This window comes from Pinus tabuliformis, chromosome 3_2, assembly GCF_031772625.1.
Source record: "Pinus tabuliformis cultivar Carrire ecotype Pingquan chromosome 3_2, CPIR1, whole genome shotgun sequence".
NCBI classification, from domain to species: Eukaryota; Viridiplantae; Streptophyta; class Pinopsida; order Pinales; family Pinaceae; genus Pinus; species Pinus tabuliformis.
In genome coordinates, this window is record NC_142302.1 from 1,046,756,841 (window position 1) to 1,046,782,664 (window position 25,824).

At 38.9% G+C, this 25,824-nt stretch overlaps 1 protein-coding gene across 1 annotated transcript in view; it reads right to left on the bottom strand.

The window, feature by feature from the left end:
• LOC149184180 (Alkaline-phosphatase-like family protein) overlaps positions 1 to 25,824 on the bottom strand; it is a 234,020-nt gene that overhangs the window by 70,136 nt on the left and 138,060 nt on the right. Inside the window, 1 exon segment of the mRNA XM_089417414.1 lies at positions 14,377 to 14,523. Within this exon segment, the coding sequence (XP_089273540.1) occupies positions 14,377 to 14,523 (147 nt within the window).

A 25,824-nucleotide genomic window follows, 5' to 3' on the forward strand; every position in this document is an offset into this window, starting at 1 on the left:
AACGTTGTGTATAAATACAGGAGGACTTTTCCTCATTTGGACTCACTCATCTCATCACATCTCTCTCTCTCTCTACTGCGTAGAAAAGAGTCTCTTCTCTACTGTGCAGAAAAGGGTCTCTCTCTCACACATGTGAAGCCAGAAGCTACCGAAACTGAAGCTGCAACTGCAGAAGTAAAGATTGACCTGCGTGGACTAGAAGATCTCCTCATCTGAATTGCACTGTAGGTTCATCTGAACCTCCTCTAAACGCCGCAACTTTTGGTGGTGGAAACAAGTCAATCCGACGAACAGTTTGCAAGATATGGACTGCCCTAGTTTGAAGCCGGAAGCTGCCAAAACTGAAGCTGCAACTGCAGAAGTAAAGATTGACCTGCGTGGACTAGAAGATCTCCTCATGTGAACTGCGTTGTCGGTTCATCTAAACCTCCTCTGAAAGCCGCAACTTTGGGTGGTGGAATCAAGTCAATCCGACGGACGGTTTACAAAATATCGACTGCCCTAGTTTTAAGCCGGAAGCTACCGAAACTGAAGCTGCAACTGCAGAAGTAAAGATTGACCTACGTGGACTAGAAGATCTCTTCATCTGAACTGCGTTGTAGGTTCATCTGAACCTCCTATGGAAGCCACAACTTTTGGTGGTAGAATCATGTCGATCCGACGGTCGGTTTGTGAGATATCGTCTGCCCTAGTTTGATGATGAAGCCGCTAATGTTGATGCTGTTGATCTAGGGTTTGCTACTGTTGATATAAATCAGATTTATTGTACTATTTCTCTCTGTTGAATTATTGAAGATAAAAAAAGATTTGATCAAAGGGTTTCCCCACACATTGTGGGGTTTGTCCCTGGCTAGCCGCCACATCTTGTGTCTCTTGTCTTGGCTTGTTTTTTGTCGATCGTTTAATGTTCTATCTGCACTTTACTTTATGTACATGTGATTGCTAATCTATGGAATATAATAAGAAAAAGAAGTAAATTGTTATAAGCATAGAACATACCATAACTTAACAAAAACCCGAACAAATTCTTCTTTTATAGAGACTTCAATTGACGAATACCAAGACCAAGACCCTTGACTTATTTTCCACTCCAAGACTAAGACCCTTGACTTATTTTCCACTCCAAGACCAAGACACAAAGCTTCTTAGCTTGACCCTTTCCTTCCTTGAGTCAACGATGGTCAATCTGCTAATTCTTCTTTCCTTCTCGGCTGGTCCTTAGACTTCAACTTCCTGCAATTCTCGGCTTCCTTTAGACACCATAGAACGTGTGAATAATCAAGATCAGAACCTTGATTTCCTTCACTTTAGGTAGACTTGGCAACTTGGCTTCAGATGCACCTTTGCTACCTCCTTGACTTTACCTTCCAATAGGATTGCAATACTTCGGCCTCTTCTGCAATATAGACAGTCCCTTTCTTCGCACGTGTGAGATCAAAGTGACCCAAAAACAGATCCAAAATGATGACAAAGACTTCGCTCTTCTTCCCTCTCTCTTCGTGATGATTAGGCTCCTTCCCAAGTGATCTTTGCACTTCTTGATTTAAAACTTGCTTGACCGAAAATCTCTGCACCAAATGAAATCTGAACTACCCTATTTATAGTTGTTTCCCCATCAATTAGGCCAACTTGTTAGAGGGTGAGCCAACATGTCATTTGGTGAAGATATTTTATTCCATCTTGTAGCCGACTTGTAGGAGGTAATTTTGCTTGGCCTTGGAGAGCCTTCTTATACATTTAATGACTCATACAAAAATGTAACATGCCCAAGAAGGGTCCTTCATACATGGCATTGACTTGTATGACTACATAACAAAACCTAAAGGTTCAGAATGGGAACTGTTGACCACTCCATGTCAACTACCCCATAGTTGTACATTTTTTCGCGCATGGATTTCCATCATGTCTGAGCATTCAGATGATCCACAGATTCATCATTATTAGTTATATGTACACTGGAGTTTTGTAAACCCATTCTGCATTTTGTAATGTAAATGATCCTAGTAAGACAAATGTATGTAACAACCTAGGTAAATTTATTTTTCTAATGATGATTTCTATCCTAGGAGGTTTTTAGTCTCCCCGATTCATGTGTGTTTCTAAACCCCAGATTATTGGCAGAGTTTTTCCCTCCAGCCCCACCCCAAAGCTAGGGTGGATTTCATCGTCGGGATTTTAAATGAGTCCTAGTGTTATTTATCGAGTCTCTGTAAAAGTGAATTGGGAATAATTCTAACTATTTGGTTAGATTATTTTATTACAAGTCACTTAGTCTACTAGATCATATTTTGTGTCGCAGAAATGGGTAATTATTGAGGGTCTATAACGAATGGATGTTCCCCCTTCATGGGTTAGAATTGTAATATTTCACGTAAAAAATATTTAATGCATGGTCCCTCATAGTTAGACACCATGGTTAAATATTAGAGGGTTGGAAAAATTAATAATCCCCTCATGAGTCAATTAATTAAAATTTCTTGCTAAAATAAATTAAAATGCTAAAGCCAGAAATTTAATTAATTTAGGTCTTAGAAAAAATTAAATTCTCCAACATTTAAAATTAGTGGGTTTTAAAGTTCTTAATTTTTTGAGGTCCACGGCCAAGGGAATATTGAAAATTTCAAGATATTTTGAACCCTTGGGCCATAGCAGTTAAGTTCAAGTCAACTTTTTGCAGCAATTAACTCAAAATAATCATTTTTGAGTTAATTAAAAGTGAAATTCGAATTCCTCAAAAAATAACTTTATTTCAATGGTGATGATTGAAATATCATTTGATCTTCATCAACGGTTGAAATTACTTTGACGAAGATCAAGCCAACTAGCCGTTGGAGAATTCTTCTATAAATGAGAGGCCTCTCTCCATTATTTGATCCGATTTTTGAATCATGTGCTTGCTCTAATAAAGTTCCTGCAACTTTTTCTAGTTAATAAAACGCAAAGCATTTTGTTAGGCAACTAGCTCACAAAAAGATAGAAAAGATAGATCAACGCCTTAGAATTCAGCCTCTTCGAGGGGGCAACCTCCTTTACATTACACAAAAGAACAATTCTTGGATGATACAAATGACTAAACCTCCCTTCTATATATAGGAGTCTAAGGGGTCACAGTGTAATCAAGCCGACATAACAGTAATAACATAAGAGTACAAAAATAACAATAATGGGTTTCTATGGGGCATACTAATAACAATAAGGGATACAATGCCAATAGTAATGAGGCAATCATTAGTATTATAGGGGCCTAACATGCCCCTCTCCTTCCGAAAAGCATTGTTCTCAACGCTTGAATAGTTCTAGATGTTTTTGTATAAAATTATCATCCTCCCATGTGGAATCTTCAACGGATAAGTTCTTCCACTTGATGAGATACTCTGAAATTGATCGATTTCGTAGCTGTCGATTTCTTGTTTCTGTGACTACTTCCAGTTCTAATATGATTTTTCCTTCCTTGTCAAGTTCTGGCAATATTGTTTGAACTAGGAGCTTGTCACCTATAACCTTCTTTAAACATGAAACATGGAAACCTGGGTGCACTTGGGAAGCTGCAGGAAGCTCCAATTTGTATGCCATAGTACCAATCTTTTGCAACACCTTGTACGGCCCATAATACTTTGATGATAATTTATTATCCTTCTTAACTTGCTTGAGGGACATTTGTTTATATGGTTGTAGCCGTAGGAATACCCAGTCACCTACATCAAAACTTATTTCGCTGCGATGTTGATCTGCCTATTGTTTCATTCTATTCTATGCCAACGTGAGGTTATCCTTTAAGAGTTGGAGAACTTGTTGTTGATGCTCGATGTGATGTTCCACTGGTTGAACCTTAGAATTTTCTCTTAAATATGATGTGATGGATGGTGGATGATATCCATAAATTGCCATAAATGGGGTCATTTCTGTTGCAGTATGGAAGGAAGTGTTATACACCCATTCAGCCAGAGGCAACCATTTGACCCATTGTGTCTGTTTATCAGATACAAAGCAATGAAGATATCCTTCCAAACATTTGTTTACTATCTCAATTTGCCCATCAGAGTGAGGATGATAAGATGAGCTATGAGTTGAGTACCGAGACAAGAAAATAATTCTATCCAAAAATTTCCAGTGAAAATGGGATCTCTGTCGCTTACAATAATCTTTGGGTTTCCATGTAGCTTTTGAATTGTTTCCATAAATGCAGTAGAAACTATACTGGCTTTAAATGGATGTGATAATGCACAAAAGTGTGCATACTTGGTAAGTCTGTCCACTACCACCATGATGACACTCGTTCCTTCGGACGTGGGTAAACCTGTGATAAAATCCATTGAAACCTCCTCCCAACGTTGGTTTAGAATGGATAAAAGTTGTAATAGACATGGGGTCTTGATTGTTTCAACTTTATTTTGTTGGCAAACCAAACATTCTGCCACAAACTTTTGAATATCCGATTTAAGACCATCCCAAAAAATTTCCTTCTTAACCCTGTGGTAAGTTTTCAAAAATCCTGAGTGCCCTCCTAAGGGAGAAGTGTGCAATTCCATAAGAATCTTTTGTTTGAGTTGGGAATTCTTACATAGGTATAAGCGATCTTTGTACCATAATGAATCATTTTTCCAGTTAAATGTATCAGATGTACTGGGATCTTGTTGTAACTTTCGAATGAGTGCCCACACTTCTTCGTCATTCTTCCATTCCTCCCTTGCTTCATTTATCCAATCTAGTTGGATAATAGAAATGGCACACAACAATGCTTCCACATCCTCATCCTTTCTTGAGAGTGCATCTGCCACAACATTTTGCTTCCCTTTTTTGTAGATGATTTCAAAGTCATAACCCAACATCTTTATGACCCATTTTTGTTGCTCTTCAAAGGATGATCTTTGTTCTAAAAAGTATTTAAGACTATCATAATCCGTTTTTACCTTGAAATGTCTTCCCATTAGGTAGGGTCGTCATTTCTTAAGTGCATGTAGTATTGCCAACATTTCCTTTTCATAAATAGCTTTGTGTAAATACATTCCCTTGATTGGACAACTTTTGAAAGCAATGGATCTTTCATCTTGCATTAAAACAGCACCAATTCCATTTCCTGAAGCATCACATTCCACAATAAAGGTTTTTGTGAAGTTCAGCATAGCTAAGACAGGTGCTTGGCACATTGCCCCTTTAAGATGTTCGAAGGCCTTTGTTGCTTCTGGATTCCATGAAAATGCATCTTTCTTCAATTATGTTGTTAGAGGTGCTGCTATTCTCCCATAATTCTTAACAAACTTGCGATAATACTCTGTCAACCTGATAAATCCTTGTAGATGCTTTATGGATGTGGGGATTTTCCATTCCTTTATGGCTTTAATTCTGCTAGGGTCTACCTTAACACCTTCATGAGATATGATACAGGAGCATGCGACTTGGAGGAAAAAATCTTCAAACTTATTCCAAAAACCAAAAAAAAAATCTACAGGCAAGGGAGTGGGGTCCTTTAGCCATCAATTTCCATGCTTTTCTAACTTAGGATAACGATAAAATTTAAGAATAAAGATCATGTTGTAATAATCTCTTATTGGATAAGCTTTATGAAAAATTGCTTTAATCGCTCTATCTAATTGGCATGCTTTTGTAAGGGATAAGGACCGAGAGGGATTTATCTATTATTTTAAAAAGGAAATAACGAGACTTCTCTGAGTTAGTCGATCCCGGAGACATTGTCATATTGAAAACTCTCTCTGTGCGTCTAATTGGATGGTTCTCTGTTAATTGGTAATTGCATGTATATTTAGTTGCGGTTCTTTACTTCTGAACCTTGTTAATGGTGATTTGGCTCTGTTTTCCCTATTAATATTCGCTTTAAACTTATTAACGTGTTTTCCCTTATATTGGCACACCTTATTTCCATTATAAGCATTGTTGAGCTTCCAAGCGGAAACTCTGTTTTACACAGGAAAACCCGTGTAATTACTTAGTTGAATGAAGTTCTGGACCTGATATTTTATTAAATCTGGTTCATACCCGTATCAGGTCCAAACAATTATCGCATCACAGAACCATAGGGGAGCAGGAAGGACCTTTGGAACCGTCAAAGGACCTTTGGAACCGTTGAAGTCCAAAACTCCGATAGCTCGGACCCAAAATGCTATAGAGCAGGGTGGATAGGTTATCGGGTCCGCAAGACTTGTCACATCGCAAGACCGGAGTGAGAGGAGCCAAGCCTTTAGAATATTGGAGTCGCCGATTGCGATCTCCGATAACACTACGTGTTATCGCATCGAAGGAAGGAGTGTTGGAAGGGCTGATTGTAACCGCCGATAGTGTTATCTGGGTATAACGCTTTTCTTTGAAGTCTTGCGCCGATAGTGTAATTCTTTGGAATTAACACTATAGTGGTTTTAAAAGCGCTGATAGTGTTATTCTGTTCCTTTGGAACAGAAGCCTGCCAACTGTGTATTTTGTGTTTAAAACGCAGTTTCCTCATTTTAAAGCAATGCTAGTATATTATTATAATTCCTATGGAATTATAGTCCGAAAGGAGGAAAACAGGCATATGATATGATTTGTGCCCGATAACAAGGGTTGGGGTGATCAGAGGAAAAACTCATGAAGCAGTCAGTCTAACAATAGATGACTGATACACCTATTGAAACAGAAGGAGAAATTCAACCAGAGTTAGAAGAAATTATATCAGGTTTCGGCCGCTTGTCCATATCGCCTGCACCCAAGCCACCAAGATACAATATGACCCAGATATTCTACCTCTTGTACTCCAAAAAAACATTTGGAGCTTTTTGCATATAATTGTTTCTCCCCCAATAGTTTGAGCACCCTGTCAACATGTTCAACATGATCTGTCCAAGACTTCTTGTAGATTAGTATATCATCAAAAAATACTAACACAAATTTTCTAAGGGTTTGAAAATGGAATTCATCCAACCTTGAAATGTAGAAGGTGCATTGGTAAAGCCAAAAGGCATGACCAAAAATTCATAATGACCCTCATGAGTTCTAAATGTTGTTTTCGGTATGTCTTCAGTTTTCATTCTGATTTGATGATAGCCTGAACGAAGATCCAACTTGGTGAAGTAAATGGATCCATGCAATTCATCCAATAATTCATCAATGACAGGAATAGGAAATTTATCTTTAATAGTGAGCTTGTTGAGCTCCCTACAATCCAGACACATGCGACATGATCCATCCTTCTTATGCATGATACTACTGGAGCAAAGAAAGAACTTTGACTAGGTTGAATTATACTAGCCTCTAGAATTTCTGCAACCATATATTCAATTTCACTCTTTTGGGCATAGGGATATCTGTACGGCCTGATGTTTGGAGGAACACTTCCTGGAATCAAATGAATAGCATGATCATGATCACGAATAGGTGGGAGACCTTTGGGAGTCTCAAATACCTCGGAATGATTGTCCAAGGCTTTTTGGAGATCTATAGAAATAGATGATTTCGATGTGGGAACCTCTAGTGAACATAATTGTGCAATTACACCTCGTTGTTCCTTCTTTAGAAGCTTTGTCATACCATTAGAGCTGATTATCTTTCCCAGTTTCCCTGCAATACCCCTTAATTCAACTTCCTTTCCTTCCGCACAAAATTTCATGAAAAGTTCTTGAAAATTAAAAGCTATTGTACCCAAGTATTGTAGCCATTGGACTCCTAGTACAACATCAGCACCACCCATTGGAATGGAAAGCATTGGGCTATTCAATACATATTCTCCCATGGATAGCTTGATATTATGGCACTTTCCAGAGCAATTTATGGTTCCTTCACTTGCAACCATCACTTGACACTCTAGTGTTGGATATAGGAAGCAATTCAATTCCTTTGCTATCTTACAATGAATAAAATTATGGGTACTTCCCGAATCAATCAACACTATTACCTTTTTCTTCTTGATATGTCCTTCTATCTTGATAGTTTGAGGAGTGGTAATTCCAACCAATGCATTACAAGATATGGTCAGATTCATTTCCTCTTTATCTAGGGTTTGTTCCTAGAGTATATCCTCTTCTTTTGACATTCTTTTCCCTTTTCTTCCTCCTCTTCACAATCTATGTAGAATAATTTCTGCTCAAGTATTTGCTATCACAACTGTAACAAAGCCCTTTTGCTCTTTTTTCTTCCAATTGTTGTGGTGTCAACCTCATAGGTTGTGGAAGGCTAGGGGCAACAACACTTCCATCTTTATAGTTGTGAGTGGTAGGCTTCCTGGTTGCCATAATTTTCTTTTCCATTTTTCTTGCTAACTTGAATGTCTTCTCCAATGAATCACGTTTCCAAAAGCGAACCTCATGTTGGATATTATCCTTTAAAGTCCCTATGAACACAGCAATCCTATGCTCCTCTGGAATATCTTTTACCCTTATGTTCAATTTTTGGAAGTCCTCAATGTGCTCCATCATTGAACCCTTTTGTTTGAGATTTATCAATTGACTAAAGAAGGTGTTGCTTTTTGTATCCTCATAATGTGTTATCATTTCTTCCGTAAAAATTTCCCAAGTGATAATTTGTTTAAGAGAGCAAATCCATCGATACCATACAAATTGATTTGGTTCCAAATATAAAGTTGCAATACGTACCTTTTGTGTTTTTGCTTATTATGGAGATCGAAAAATTTCTCCATCTGTAGCATCCATGTTTTGGGATATTTGCCATCAAACTTCCTCATATCGATTTTTGGAACATGGTGGGTCTTCAATCCAACATTAGAGTCTACGAAATCATAATTAACATTTCTTTTGTTCTCATCATGAGTTTCCTTTACTACCCTTTCACCATTAGTGACCATTTCTTGTAGTAACTTATTCAAATTTATCTTCAACTCTTCCATCATATCGTCCATGCCATTCATCTTAGCATCCACGCCATCCATCTTAGCTTCCACGCCATCCATCTTAACTTGCATGCCATTCATATTAGCTTCCACGTCATTCATCTTGGCTTCATTTACCTTTAGTGAGAGTGAAATTTGTTGTACTTGGTCTTGTAATTTTGATATATCATGTTGCATTTCTTCCTCTTCTTCACAAGTCATGCTACAGCTTTCAGATTGCTTACTAGGTGTTTCCATTTTCTTTCTTTGGGGCATTAATTAGTGCTAATAATTCTTCACTATTCCGTTTGAATTCCTTCGAACTAATTTTTCAAACCAATCTTATGCAAAATTTAAAAAAAAAACTACACCCCTTTTTTTCACTTTGTAAGAGCTCGATATTTAATCTGTTGTATATCTGTAACTACGGATCTCGAATATCTGAAATCCCATCCTGCAGTAGCCCTTTGAGTCCTCTTTCTAACCCCACAAGTCTGATCAAGATTGGATTCCAACAAGGAAGTGTTATGTCAAATCTCCCACGGTGACTTGATTATAAACTAGTTCAGTAGAGCGAACTTGTACGATGTGCCATGTGTCACTGTTTCGACATTAGTATCTAAAACTGATACATAGAAAACTGCAGACCATCCACTTTCTGAAACTTCTTACAAAATTTCAATCTGATGCTCAAAACAAAAGTTATGACGATTTTCTCCAAGTCACCTGTTTGGAATGTAATTGGGGAGTCCGCAAAAACCCTAACTTCCTCAGATCATATCTCCGCAAATATAGTGAGACAAGCTCTAAAATTCGAACGCGAAGTTCAGAATGACTTCGGCTCAAATGGGTTTTTTTTGTAGCTTCTGAAACGTCATAGAAAAAAAGTTATAACAAAAATGCCACGATGACCTGTTTGGAGCAGCGAAACCCTAGAATCCAAAGCTCTGATACCAAATGTTAGGAAACCAGCTCACAAAAAGATAAAAAATATAGATCAACGCCTTAGAATTCAGCCTCTTCGAGGGGGCAACCTCCTTTACATTACAAAAATAAACAATTCTTGGATGATACAAATGACTAAACCTCTCTTCTATATATAGGAGTCTAAGGGGTCACAATATAATCAAGCCGACATAACAGTAATAACAGAAGGGTACAAAAATAACAATAGTGGATTTCTATGGGGCATACTAATAACAATAATGGATACAATGACAATAGTAATGGGGCAATCACTAGTATTATAGGGGCCTAACACATTTGGGTTTCAGATCGTAGTGTTCCTCTTTCAGATTTATGTGGTAATTTTGTTCTTAATACTTTGCTGTTTTTATTTGCATTTGTTGATTAATAACCTTTGAGGATTGATCTATGTACAGGTATCTTGCACAGATTTCTGGGTTTTAAGAATATCATTTTGATTTGATAGAATTAGCAGGTATCTCTATTTCTTGATGATTTTATGATCATTTTTAAATCTCTATTAATCTAACAACCAAATCTAAGTGTGCAGAAGTTATCATTCAATATTCGGGCGTTTGGGGAAGTCTTCAACTGAACCAACTGACTCTCAGTTTGCAGAATCCAAAAGAGCCCACTGTATTTTTAATTTCTTGGGCTTGTGCCACTTTAAAATTTCAAGTTTATTTCTAAATATTGTGCAAAATTTGTTTAAATCTAGCTAATAGAAGGCTTTGATCTACAGATCTGTTAGAACTGTAGAATATTAATGTAGATTTGTAAATAGCAAATTTATAATTCATTGGGGTTCTGGGTATTTCATATTTTTGTATATACATGCTTTGGGGTTTTCTATCTTTTATTTGTGCTAGAAAAAATTTGAAAATTGCAGGTGATTTTTGTGGATTCTAGAGATATTTGAGCCCCAGAGGGCTTCTCCATTTTGTTTGCAAGTTGAGAAGAAATTTCAAAAGGAGCGTGGGCCAATTTTTTTAGGGCCTTAAGGCCCACGCTGGCCATCTCCAACCTTATTCTCCGCCTCTATCATTCCACCCTCAGGCCTCTCATCTTTGCAGCCTTCTTCACCATAATTTTCTCAATAAATTTTTCCAAAAATTTCCCAAAAATTTTAACAAAATTTTCTGAGTTTGGCATTTGGAATTGGAGGATTTCTAGTGATTCGAGCAACATACCTCCAAGTGTCTTCAAGCCCCTAAGCGTTGACTAGTGCACTCCCTCTAACCTTTCCTCATTCCATTTTGAAAACAAGGTTAATACTGGCATAGATTTGCAATTAGCTGGAGTTTAGCAGCAGATTTAATTTACATTTTTACTGTTGTATAATTGCAGAAATAGAAGTTAGTTTTAGTAACTTTTGCAAACAAATTTCTGAAAATTGTTCAAGTGTTGTTCGGCAATTTATTTCTGAGTTTTTAAATCAAACACATTAATAGATCAGAAAGAATTAAACTAAGAATTTTTTTAAATGTAGCAGCAGATTTAATTCACAATTTTTATTGTTGTATAATTGCATAAATAGAAGTTAGTTTCAGTAACTTTTGCAAACAAATTTCTGAAAATTGTTTTATTGTTGTTCGGTAGTTTATTTCTGAGTTTTTAGATCAAATACATTAATAGATTAGAAAAAATTAAACTTAGAAATTTTTTGAATTTAGCAGCAGATTTAATTTACATTTTCATTGTTGCATAATAGCAGAAATAGAAGCTAGTTTCAATAACTTTTGCAAACAAATTTCTGAAAATTGTTTTATTATTGTTCGATAGTTTATTTCTGAGTTTTTTAAATTAAATACATTAATAGATTAGAAAGAATTAAACTCAGAAATTTTATGAATTGTAGTTATCAGTTTGTCATTTAAAATTTTTTGTTGTTATACATAGAAATTTATGAATATTGCATGGTTACAGAACTGTTGTTTTAGAATATATTGTTGGTTTTTAACATTTGATGTAAGAGAAGATTACTACACTTTCATTAATGTGATCTGAGTTTAAAACATTTAGTTTAATTTTTTAAGTTCATTTGTTTTTACATTTTTATGCAAGTAGGACTAATCTAGTTTTACTTATGCATCTAATGATCTTGATTGAGTATTTTATACAAATGAATTTTTGAACTGAAAAATGTTTTATTCTAGCGTTTTACATTTCAGTCCATTGTGCATTTCATTGATTATTTGTGCAGATTTTACATTTTGCAGTGCTGGTATAAATACTCTCTTTCACATTTAGATCACCACCTTTCTGAGCCTTAAGTTAAATGACATTTAAGACGTATTTTAAAAATAATTTTAGACTCTCATGTAACTAAAATTAATCAAGTCCCTGCATTTCACATAGTTTTAAGTTTTGCATTTGCATATAAAACAGTCGAGTCTTTTCAGCAGCACTTTCTCATCCTTTACTTGAACCTTATTTTCTTCGCAAGATAGTTGACTCCAGAAGGCACTGGTATCACTTTCTTTAAATCAATTTGAATCCTTAAAACTTTGCACAATCTAAAACAAGTATTGGTTACTTAGCTGTGTCTCGGAGGTTGGTTGGTTCCCAACTATTCTTTCATTTTTCCATTTCCATAGGGTCTATCCCCCTTAGTCTGCTATTGGGAGACAACAGGTACCTTAACTAAAATAAAATTCCTCGATCATGAAACACATGATTCAAGTACTACAAAAATAATTTTATTTTCTTCTTTTCATCAACTACATAAAATCACAATTTACATGTCATTATGAAGACCAAACCTAATTACACTTTTCAACATTCTTTACTAGTATCATACTTCACAATACTTAATTGCTTAAAATGTGGTATCTTGATTCTTCGTCATATGATCTTAGGTTGTGAATAAATAAATCCATCTTACTTCTTTTTATGAATTTCAGAGCATCTCCTATTATAGCCACTGGAATACAGTCCAATTTATAATGTGTAGACGTTGTTATTTACAATGATTAAATTTACATTATATTCAGTGGTACTAAACAATAGTTCTATGTCATGACCCTTTAGAGTCTAGACCAAGATACTGTGCAACATACTGTTTACAAAGTCAAATTCACTATGTTTCCTTTGTGTTAGTGCTATCAAATTCATTAGAAAAATATATAATTTCATGAAGTATGATGTGACTCTGAAAACAATCTCATATTCCTTTAAACTATGAATGGGTGTTGTCGTTTTAATCAAATGTGCCAACTTGAATGTTATAATAAATTATAATCACTGATGATGATGATGACAATATTTATACTGAATTGATGATGATGAGTTGTTTATGTTGAATTCATGATGATGATTATGTATTTTTAAATATAAAATCTAGATTCCAAAGACTAAAAGATGAATGACAATATGAAATATAAATATATATATCTGTCATTTCCTTGGCGTATCGTATGCAAAATTTTTGAAAATTTGTCATATCTGTTTCAAACCCTGTATCTGTATATGTTCCTGTATCCATTTCAGTGTATCTTAGCAATTGGCATTGACTTAGTGCCCCGTTATCTAAATAGTTTTATTTGAATGTACTTGAAATTTAAATATGTTTGCTGAGGCTTGCTGTTTAAATATATACTAAATTCCATTTATAATCTTCAATGGCTTCTTCATTACTCCATTCTAATGGTAAGCTGTCAAGGAATCTTAAATTTCCATTTTCCTACTTTCTGATTAGGTTTCAATACCAAACAGTCTTCTGTTGTTTTCATGGGATCTTTCTCCTCAAAATCTTCGATTCCTGTATTTCTTCAAGAGCTTCATAGTTCAATCTTTAGATACGTCATTAAACAGTTAATCCAGATAAAAAACAAACCTGTTCTCTTCCAGTTGTCAAAGCTTCTTGCATTTGTTACTTGAAAAGTAACAGGCTATACTTCCATCCAAAAAAATTTAAATCCATGGCAGCTCTCGCAGTGGTAAACATGAAAAAATTACAAGCAGAAGCCCCATGATGATGAAGTCTATTCTCCTAGTGGCAATGAAGTTGAATGGCAGACAAACAATATCAAACCTTTCTACAACATCATACATTAAATATATCCTAGGAAAGATGTTCTACCCTACTAATTTCAGCAAGGAAAAACTTTGGAATTTTGTGATTAGACTCCAGCCTCTTGGTTATGACTCGCACTTGGCTTTGACTATTTTTATCATAAATTTTGTAGAAGATAGTAACAGACTTGAGTACAATTGAACAGAAACAGTAGTTGATTCACATATTGCCAGGAGTTCTTAAAAAAAAAGGGTGTTCCACTTTATTCTTCATTCTGGACCACAGGTCCAACAGTAGGGTATTCACAAGCACGGCATTCATTTCTTTGTTTCTCATGCCTATAAGGCTCAATGCCATATCATGACTACAATATGTCGAGTACTGTAGGGAATGACAATAATAACCTTTTATTCAAATTTGTCATAAACAGGGTTCGTTGGTATTTTTCAAGTTATTGACATACTTTCAACGAAAATGAGTGGTAAGTCCTGATACCGGAGGTAGGATTAGCTAGCTGATATTCCTTAACCATGTTCTTCTGAAAGTTGGAGAGATTGACCAATTAATTAAAAAATGTTTTTACCTGGAAAGCTGAATGTAAAGGTACAGATGTAACATCTCTGCTTGGTGCAGTATCTGAAGGAACAAAAATAGCTAGAGCATCAGTTTCTTCAAAAGATGATCCTCCGTGGTTACCTCCATCCGTCATGCCATGGTCACTGACAACCATCTAATTATGCATACACCAAAAAAGAATATAAGAAAAACAAAGTTTTATAAGCATGTTAAACATGTATCAATTAAATTGTTGCAAAGATTTTTCATAGTACACAATAAATTATTATATAACAAGCCAAAAACAAGTCAAAATTATATTGTCAAATTAAAAACACAGATCCAAAATACCTACGTGCCACAAAAGCTGAGATTATGTGAAAAGATTCATGAGCGAAAAACAAGGCCAATATCTGTAAAGGGTTACATTCTAGCACTAAAATATCCATCAATAGCTTCTTGACACTTCAAAGCTAGAAACTTAATGTCGCAGTTTATTGTCATGTTATCTGGATTCTGTACAGTGTGTGACAAGCTTTCATAAAAGAATTTAAAGCTTGATAACCTCTTAAGTTTCATAAAAAATCCTTAACTGCCATAGATATTTCATATTTTCTTCTTATTTTGGATCAGTCTTGTGAAGTTAGGAAGCCTCTGAGATTAGCTATAGCATGATTGTGTGTGAGAGAGAGAAAGAGATGGGGGAGGGAAGGGGAGATGGGGGAGAGAGAGTGAAGAGAAATCAACCCCATAATTATAGTCGGCTTATCAAATGACATCAAAGCTTTCCAATGAGCCAGCATTCTCTAGTACCTTGAATCCTCTGCAATACACTAACCATGACAAACCAATTCCAAATGGAATGCTGAGCCAGATCCCATCATGCAATTTTTATAAAAAATCCAGTTGACCAACGGGGAAACAAACTTCTAGGCTTCCCACAATGATCATACAAATGAGGGACTCATAAATGCAAAACATTCAATCTTCCAAACCCTAGATTTTGCAATCTCACCAAATCTCAAATCCTCAGTAATAATCTGATCAGACTTCAGGTTTTGAAGGGGAGCTTCGACTTCTTATTATTTCCACCTTGCTTAGCAAATGGTGTAACCTTGACATCCTTGCGTTTATTTCCAATGTCCAAAGCTACATGCCTGCAATGATCTTCAGATCAAGAAACTCTCTTATCACAACAGCGGCATCTGATCTTGCAATAAATTCCATCATCCAGGTCTAAGGTTTACACTCAAATATTCACACAAGCTCTTAGTTATTTAGGACTTTATCAAGAGAGGCATTGGTCTTCAAGGCAGGTAACATTTTTAGACTTAGCAGATCTTCTTAAAAAGAGTTTGCAGCCCTTGTTCAACACTTGAGATTCCAAAACAATGTCTTGACACTAATTCTTTCACTTGCAGACTTGCAACTTGTTCATCTCTTAATGGTTCTTAATTGAGATACTGAGCCACCCATTACTATTTGATTGTTCTACATGTCAGTTCCTTTCATCATTTAATTTCAAGCATTTCAACATATTTATGCCATCATACTTCAATACAACTTTTGTTCTTTCATAAAGACAATAGCTTGAGACAAAAAGAATTGTTGAAGAATGTAGCTAGTGTCGGTTTTCATAATTGTACTTGTCAAAAAGAAATTTTATTGTTAAAGAAAATGACTTATTAAAGCATGGATTTCATGCTTGGGTCAATGTTTTCTAGGTCAAAGCCTCCATTGAAGACTTATAGGATTTATATTGAGTCATTAGAGCCATTGTCAGTTTTGTTGGACCCTTCTTGGGCTTTTGTAACATGTAAAAATAATTATTTTTGGGTCAAAAAGGTTATTTGTCACCTCCACACAAAGTCAGCCCTATCCCCATGAAGTCGGCCTACATTAGGGAAACTTGACCCAACAGAAAGCCTATATATATAGAGACAATTCGACCTATTTGGAGCATTCACTCAACAAGTTTGATCTTCAAGAAAGATAAGCAAAAAAAGAGCAAAGTAGTTGAAGGAGCACAAAATTCACTGAGAAGACCTAATTCGAGCTTTTGGGCTATCTATCTCTCACACATGCGAATTTTTTGGGCAGTTGTCGGGGCCGAAATTTTGTGTCTACTGCAGGTCCGAAACTCTGTTGCTGGGGGCTGAAGTTTTGCTGCTGGGGTTTGAAATTATGGACTGATGTTGCTGCTAGGGAGTTGTTACTTAGAGACTTTGACAAGGATCATCTATTGAAGAGAAGGGTTGACTTGGTGGTTGGAGAAGGTCTTTGTCTAGGTTAGGAAGTCTTGGAGAGTCTCATCTTGATTTGAATCTACGCGTGGAAGAGTTAGACTGGATTTTCCCCTTGAAGGGGTTTTGCTCTGGCTGGGCGCCTATATCCTGTGTCCCTTGTTCTTAGGATCTTCATATACATATAATTAGTAATTGCTTGATGAAAGATAAACTAATAAAGAAGTAAAAGAAACCAACATAATTCACAAGTAATTATCAAGAAAGAGGAATGAAACCCTAATCTGTATAAGCATTGATTTCTCAACATGGTATTAGAGCTAAGGTCAAAGAAGGTTGAAGATCACTTTTTTGGCTTCGAAGAAAAGGTCACTCCCTCTATGGAAAATTACTTGAAGATGGAATTCGATATCGAGAGAATTGCCGGAACCTGGATTGGAAGAATCATCTACAATTTATCTGGGAGAGTAAAAAGTGAAGGGTTCTTAGTTGCACTTACAGGTACTCTTGATGATGACAAATCATGGAACATTGATAGTGGAGCCTCAAGACATATGATGGGAGAAAGTGGACAACTTCATACTTTATCAAGGGAACCATCATCACATGCAATGGAGCTAGGTGTAATATTCCTAGTGGGAATTTTACAATGATAACAAAGACATGCAAATACAATAACACATGAATTTTCAGAAATAAATACACATGAACCATAAATTTCTACAAATCCCCAGACTAGCCAAAATTTTATTAATAATATCAGCGATGGTACAAAAGAGTTGGGGTAAGTGCACCTGAGCTTGCACAAGGCAAGCTACAAGCACCAGGTGATGAATACAAGTAAGCCCAACAGTTGTAATAACCAGCACCTCCAGAAAACTGCGTTGTTGCTCCAAAATTACACTGCTGCCTCACTTCAACCCTTGATTTTCCCACTCTGGAGTGCCCAAAAAATTCTAGTAATTTGGTAATGTGATCCTTGCCCAAAACCCAGAAAAACCCAGAAAGGGTGTCCCTTGGTTCCAACCTTCAAAAACTGACCCCTCACAACCTGGCCCTCTTCCAAATTCAAATTCGTCGTTGTGACTAAACCTGTCCACCTCTGGTCTCCCAACCCCAGCAATCCTCCTCAAATGGCCCTCCAAGTGATCTCCCAGCTCCCCAGCTCCAAATTCCCCTGAACAATGCTGCCCAAAAGATCCTCACTGCAATGACTACACAGTCATGGAGGAGATGACGCAAACCTGGTGTAACAAAAGAGAATTGTCTGTGGGATGGCCCTCTCGTCTGTAATCTAGCTCTACACTCCTAAAACTGATGAAAGCATATTGCTGTAGCTTCCCCGGACAAATTCCCTACAACCCTACTCCACAAATAACAAGTGAAATTCTCCCTCTGCGCAGTGGTGGTCCCTGGACTGCGTGTTATGCTCTAGAAATGTGTGTGACCTGTGAATGATGCTTCTTCGGGTCTCGGTGGTGAAGGAAAGCCTTCCTTGGGTGGCACTCAAAGTCCACCGAAGAAAGGTTGAGCCTCTCTCCTTGGGAAGCTCTTGTGCTAAACAGCATAATGTTGGCTCCGCTGAACAGCTAAGGCAATTTCGATTTCCAAATAGACAAAAGACCCTTCTTGTTCCTTCATTCCTTCCTTCTATAAGTGTTGGCCATGCATTCCTTGTGGCTCCCTCCACTAGTTCGATTTTGCCCCAAGGAATTTGAATTCCTTCCTCCCAAGTGTGTATTTCATGTGGGCCCCATATTCCACTAGCATGCAAATAAAGCATTCCTCCTATGTTCCTCACCAAAATTTTCCTTGAGCTAGTATTAACCAAAATTGACAAAATTTACTTTCCCAACATTAGGAAAATTTAGGAAGGAAGATTACATTACTCCCCTCTCGGATGTTGCTTGACCCCAAGCAACTGTAAAACTTAAGGCTATAAGTTTTGTTCATTCTCCCATGTAGCGTCCTCCTCTGGAAAATCTTTCCATTTGACCAAAAAATCCCTGACCACCCTGTTTCTCAACTTCCTCTCCCGGGTCTCCAGTATAAGCTTTGGTGTCAAAATCAAATGCCCCTCATCATCCAATGGAGGCAACTCGGTTGCTGCTACAACCTGTTGTCCCAACGCCTTTTTCAGGCATGAAACATGGAACACGTTGTGAATCCGGCTCTCTGAAGGCAACTCAAGTTCATAGGCCACCTCACCTACCCTCCTGACCACCTGGTAGGGCCCATAGAAGCGGGGCCACAATTTTTTGCACCCTTTTGCTTGAGTGAAGACTGTCTATATGGCTGCAAGCGTAGGTAGACCATGTCCCCTACCTCAAACTGTCTCTCCACCCTATGCTTATCAGCATATATCTTTTGCTGATTTTGAGCCACCTGCAAATTGTTCTTGAGAGCTCGAAGAATCTCTTGGCTCTCTTGAACCCAATCCTTTGCCCCCAGGGCCCTGCTATCTCCAAACACCATGTCAGAAAAAGTAAGAGCATCATACCCATAAAGAGCTCGAAAAGGGGACATACCAATGGACATATGATAAGTTGTGTTGTAGCAGAACTCCCCGAGATGTAGCCACTTGACCCACACTCTCTGCTGCCCAGTCACGTAGTTGCACAGGTACCCCTCCAACCATTTGTTCACAATCTCTGTCTGCCCATCAGTTTGGGGGTGATACCTAGTGTTGGGTGTGAGCTTTGTCCCCACTAGCCAGAACAAAACTGTCCTTGTCACTCACAATGGTCTTGGGAAGACCATGCAACTGGAAAACCTCCCGAAAGAACAACTCAGCCACCTGGGCGACTGAAGATCTCGATGAAATGGAAAAGAAGTGGGCAAACTTGGTCAATTTGTCGACCACCACATAGATGCAGTCTCACCCGTGTGTAGCTGGTAGCCCAGTTATGAAGTCCATGGTTACGCTCTCCCACTTCCTCTTCGGAATGGGAAGCGGTTGTAACAAACCAGCCAGGTGGATCAACTCCACCTTGCTCCTCTAGTAGTCCATTCACTCCCTCACATGCCTCAACACATCTCCCTTGAGCCTCCGCCAAGAGAATCTCTCCCTAACAACACGGTATGTCTTGAGGAAGCCTGGGTGCCCTGCTAGGGGGGAATCATGGGCTACCTATATGATCCTCTCCTTCAGTTGAGATCCTGGTACCAAATAGATCTGTTCCTTATAGTAAATCACATCGTCCATCACCCTGAACTGGTCATCCTTGTGTGTGCCATCCAAAATATCGCAAGCCTGCCTGTCCTTGGAGTACTCAACCAATAGTTGAGCCTTCCAATCCTGCATGACATCCATCAAAGACAGCGCTGCTGATCTCCTAGAGAGGGCATTGACTACCACATTGTGTTTACCCTTCACATACTCAATCTCAAAATCGTAAGCCAAGAGCTTACTCACCCATTTCTGTTGCCTCTCTAATGATTGTTGCTCAAGGAGGAATCGAACACTGTTGTGATTAGTCTTCACTTTGAACCGGTTGCCCACTAGATACAGTCTGAATTTGGCCAGTGCATGCATCACTGCCAACATCTCCTTGTCATACACGGAGTACAATTGCTCATGAGGCAACAGTTTCCTTCTCTCAAATGGGGTTTGATCATCCAGTTGTTGATTCGCCGGAATATCTGTCTCCGGATAGAGGTACTACTACCGAGGATATTCTCTATTGGGTGAACCATTTCTGGCACCCTAGTTGTATTCATGAAATCTGCTTAATAATACAAACCCTCTATATGTTGCACCAGTTTTCCTGAATTGGGTTTTTCCAAGGACGATTGTCCAAAAATAACGGTGTCCTTTGTGTTATTGTTTCTTTTATTTCAATGCATGATCTGTATATTTGTGAAGGCTAATATAGTGTTTACTTCGATGTTTATGCAATTAAATAACTTGTTAATGTAAAGAACAAATAGAAGAGTGTAAACCAGTAATTGCATTAGGGGTTTCTAATGTGTTGGATTCAGGAATGTTCACATGGTATCAAAGCAATTGCAGATCATAGACAACTGAAGACACCAGCCAAGAAATCTGGAGAATTTGCAGTAGAGAAGCAGTTGTCCTTAGTGGCAGTGTTGTTCCAGAGCCAGAGACATAGGAGTGACGCAGTGCAAAGAAGGTGACACAGAGGCTCACGCAGTGCCTGCGTCAGCACTCTAAGCCAGGTGAAGGTGACGCAGTAGCTGGGAGGCGCCCACGCAGTAGCTGCGTCAACTGTCCAAGCCAGCGCAGAGGCAGAGGGAGGCAGATCAGGATTACGCAGTGCCAATTCATCTTTCTGAGCCAGGAAGGATTGACGCAGTGGCCAGGAGGAGCTGATCGAGTCTCACTATGATTGCGCAGAGCCAGAAGGGCTCAAATTCTTTAGTTGTCGGGGCCAAGGGAGCTGAGCATATTTCGATTTGAGGAGTTGGTGGGATGTTGTTTTTGTTAGTGCAGAACAGTGTCTAAGGACATTGAACCAAGGTAGAGGGAAGCACTACCTCGACAGATTTCTAGCCAAGAAATCTAGATCCACTTTGCAGCTACAAAGGAGGATTGAAGAGAAGTGATTCGACAATTGGCCGAAGGATTTCTGAGAGGGAAATCAGGAATCAGAGGGAGTCTAGAGAAGAGGAGCAGAGATTGGCAGTGAATGGATTGAGAGATCAGGACAGATAGGACAGGGCTTCCAATTTTTCATCTGGAAGGCCAGGATCCTAGCAATCCTGGATAAACATCACATCAAGGACTATGCCTTGAGAACCATAGTTTTCCCAGTTGACTATGATGCTAATGAGAAGTATGAAGAGGCCCAGGCAAAGCGAAGTGCATGATCCTAGACGAGGTCAAGGATCATGTAATACCACATATTGTTGAGAAGAACACAGTAAGGGAGATGTGGCAGACCCTGACCACCTTATACCAGGGCTCTTTCGTGCAACGAAAGATGTTGTTGGAAAATCAGTTGAGGTCATATCAGATGGAGAAAGGAGAGGAGACAGATCCCTTCCTTCTCAGGTTGCAAGGGATTCACGACCAGCTTACTTCCATGGGGTCTACACCGGATCCAGAGTTCATGGTCAAGACTGCCCTGAATGCAGTTTCCAAGGAGTGGGAGACATTTGCCCAAAGTATCTTGGGTAGAGCAACTCTCCCTAGTTGGGAGGAGATGTGGGCAGCTCTTCGACATGAAGAGCTCAGGATAATGACCAAGGCGGGGAGTAGCGATAAGGGAGTTCGAATCAAGAAAGAGGAGGAGGATGCAGCTCTCGCATCAGCAGGACAATAGGGAATACAGAAGAGGAAGAAGAAAGACATCTCCCAGTTCAAGTGCTTCAACTGTGGGAAGTTGGGACATTATGCCTCTCAATGCCCCAGGAAGAAAGGCAAGGGAGAAGCTTCTGACTCAAAGGCCGCTCCAGCAAAGGAGGAAAAGGATGTCGATACTGATGACGATTGTGCCATGAGTGCTCATGCGCCTCTAGAGAAGAGGTGGGGAGACATAGAGTTGTAGTCGAGAGGACTACAGAAGTGGGGCAGGATCCTTGAGGTGCCCAAACTCTTGGATCACATCCGGCTACGGGAGCCCTTAAAGACAGTAGCATGATGACAAGTGTCGGGTGGAGCAAGGTGTGATGGAGCGACAAGGCAGTGCTAGAGTGCAGAAGTCTATAGCAGCGCAATGGAGGTTGCAGCAGTGCGAGAGGCACATAAGAGGTTGCAGCAGTGCAGTGGCAGTAAAGGGAGCACAGGATAGCAGCAGAGGCGGCTTCAGCATCATGAGGCTTCCAAACTGACCAAGATGTCAGTGTTTGGGTGAAGTCAGTTACTTACTGCTTGGTAACTGAGTTGCAATGCAGCACTTAGCAGTCGCAGTGCTATGGGCAGCATGATGCAGCCTGTTGAGAGGGAGTTGCAATACAGATGTAGCAGTGGCAATGGCAGTGTCATGGGCTGCAGTACCGGAAGCAGCAAAGCAATGGATGTGGGGCAGCAAGGCAAGCATCAGCACAGAAGACCGATGCAGAGGATCAGTGTGATGCTTCTATGGTGAAGCATTGCTAGAGCACATTACTCGCTAAGAGAGAGTGTTGATTTTGGGTAGCATCGGATGTGCTCTAGCCATGAAATTTGGTGGAGAGACTAAGAGGTGGAGAGACTAAGGCACATGAGATCTCCAAGACCCAGAAATCGTTTGGAGAAATTCCACCCAGATGAGGAGTTATTAAAATAATTAATATTTTTAATGTGTTCCTTAGTCTAAACTTAGGAAAATAAAAATATTAATGTGTATTAATAAAATATGGGTGAGAAAGTTAAGTGACGAGGATCAAGCTAGTTCTAATCTTCGCTATTGATTAGGGACTTAATCTCGGTCGTCAATTCATCAATATGAAAAGTATAAGAGGAGGCTTGAGGGTTAGTTGGAGACACACGAAGAGAGATCCAGAATTCGATTTTCTGGGGGCGAAGTTTGCTGAGGAAATCGAGAGAGTGTTGATTTTGGGTAGCATCGGATGTGCTCTAGCCATGAAATTTGGTGGAGAGATTAAGAGGTGGAGAGACTAAGGCACATGAGATCTCCAAGACCCAGAAATCGTTTGGAGAAATTCCACCCAGATGAGGAGTTATTAAAATAATTAATATTTTTAATGTGTTCCTTAGTCTAAACTTAGGAAAATAAAAATATTAATGTGTATTAATAAAATATGGGTGAGAAAGTTAAGTGACGAGGATCAAGCTAGTTCTAATCTTCGCTGTTGATTAGGGACTTAATCTCGGTCGTCAATTCATCAATATGAAAAGTATAAGAGGAGGCTTGAGGGTTAGTTGGAGACACACGAAGAGAGATCCAGAATTCGATTTTCTGGGGGCGAAGTTTGCTGAGGAAATTGAGTTACTGATCAGTTGCAGTGAGGGGCAGTTCAGCAAGGGATTTTCGTCCAAGGCTAAAGAATACATAGCAAGGAGGCAATGAAGTGTTGGGAGAGACAGCACATGCCCTAGAAGGGTTGACGCAAAGGCCGTACGAGCTGACGCAGAGGACGTAGAGGGACGTAGACGCTGACATAGAAGCCATAGAGGCTGACGCAGAAGCCATAGCGGGCTTCAGAGGCAGCGCTGGGGAGATTCTGTGGGACAGACTAGGAGCAAATCAGCAGATTCTGAGTCGAGATAGGGTGACGCAGTTCCTGAGCAGTACTTGGAGCAGCTTTCGCTGTACAGCATAGGGAACAGCCGGAGTTGCTGTGGGGTTTGATCATCCGGTTGCTGATTTGCCGAAATATCTGTCTCTGGATAGAGGTACTACTGCTGAGGATTTTCCATGTTGGGTGAGCCATTTCTGGCACCCTAGTTGTATTCACGAAATCTACTTAATAATACAAACACTTTATATGTTGCACCAGTTTTCCCGAATTGGGTTTTTCCAAGGACGATTGTCCAAAAATAATGGTGTCCCTTGTGTTATTGTTTCTGTTTATTTCAGTGCATGATCTATATATTTGTGAAGTTTGCAATAGTGTTTACTTCGATGTTTATGCAATTAAATAACTTGTTAATGTAAAGAACAAGTAGGAGAGTGTAAACAAGTAATTGCAGTAGGGGTTTTTGATGTGTTATATTCAGGAATTTTCACACGGACATCCCTGCAATGCTGCAAATCTCAAATATCTGGAGAAATAAACCTGAAAATCTCCCTCTTTCCCGTTGCTTGGCTATTGGATTTGCTACTCGCACTCCTTTCTGGAGTGAGAATATTTGCTCACTTCTACTGCCAATATGAAACTGGTAAAATTAGTTCTCTAAAACTCGAGATCACCTAAGAGAAATTTCCCCTCTGTTGTGTGTGCTTTTCTCTTCCACCCAGCACTAATTCTACTCTAGCAACTGCTGCAAAACCCTCTGTGCCCAACCAAGGAATCTGCTCAACGAAAATCTGAGTTGTTGTTGCTCCCTCTACCTGCTGGAATCACTATTCTAGGCAAATCTATATTTTTGCAACCCTGCAACTGAAAATCGAACCCTTGCCCAACAATTCGCACTGCCTGGCCAGGCGTTGTGCAATACCAGAAAATTTCGGCCAACTGCTCCCACTGAACAGTAAAATTTTCTTCTGAACTTCTAAGCTCCTAAGCTTCCCGGCCAATCAATCACACTCTGATACCATGTGAAAATTCCACTACCGGAATCCTATTGCAACAGCTGGTATTATTTCTTCTAACTGATAAAATAATTATTCAGTTTATTGCTATGGCAACATCGAAATAAACATACTGCAACATTCACAAATAAAACTGCGGAAAAAATAGCGTTGGAAACTGAGAAAATTTAGCACACATACACATAAAAATGACACCGTTATTTTCAGACAAATGTCCCCGGAAAAAACCAACTTGGGAAAACTGGAACAGCAGTGCAGGTTTTTATTATTATGCAGTAATGAAAATCTGCGTACAATATATGGATGCCCAACTGGCAATCCAAACAGCAATAAAATCTAGGCAAAATTATTTTAAGGAAATTACCCTCCTTCCACAAGCAATCCCAACACAACTTCCTTCAAAAAATTTGGCCTCCTAGACCCTCTGAATCAGCCTCTGCACTGCTCTGCGCAGACCCTATGACATCAAGCCTCCAATCTGCCTCTGATGAAGTCATTATGCATGTCTCTGCTGAGGAAATCGCCTCTCCGACACTCTGGACCCTCTGCCCAACCTCTAGAACTGAGAACGAATTTCTCTCCAACAAATCGAACTGCTTCTTTGAAGCAACTACACAGTCCTTTGCACGGACTCACAGGAAATAACTGGGCACTCTTGCTGTTGCCCCTCCGGATCACTATCCCTACCCCTTGCTATCTTTGTTGCCTCACTGAAACTCGAACTCTTCGTCAATTGACTGCTACTACTCTAAAAAATTGAATTCTCCAAGTGACTCTGGTGCATTCTCCATCACCACATCGACCCCTTCGTATATCTTCCTGTTGGAACTCCAACAGCGAAGATTAAATCTTAATCGATGGCACAGATCATTTCGAGATCAATCCGTGTGTGTTTCTAGAGAATTCTCACCTTGACTTAATTAATTCTGATTAATCAGTCATATTCCCTAAGTTTAGACTGAGTAAATATTTAAAAATTGGCTAATAATATAATTAAGTCATCACTAGGTGGAATTTCCAGAAACGATTTTTGGGTTTTAGAGATCTCATGTATTCTAGCCTCTCCACCAAATT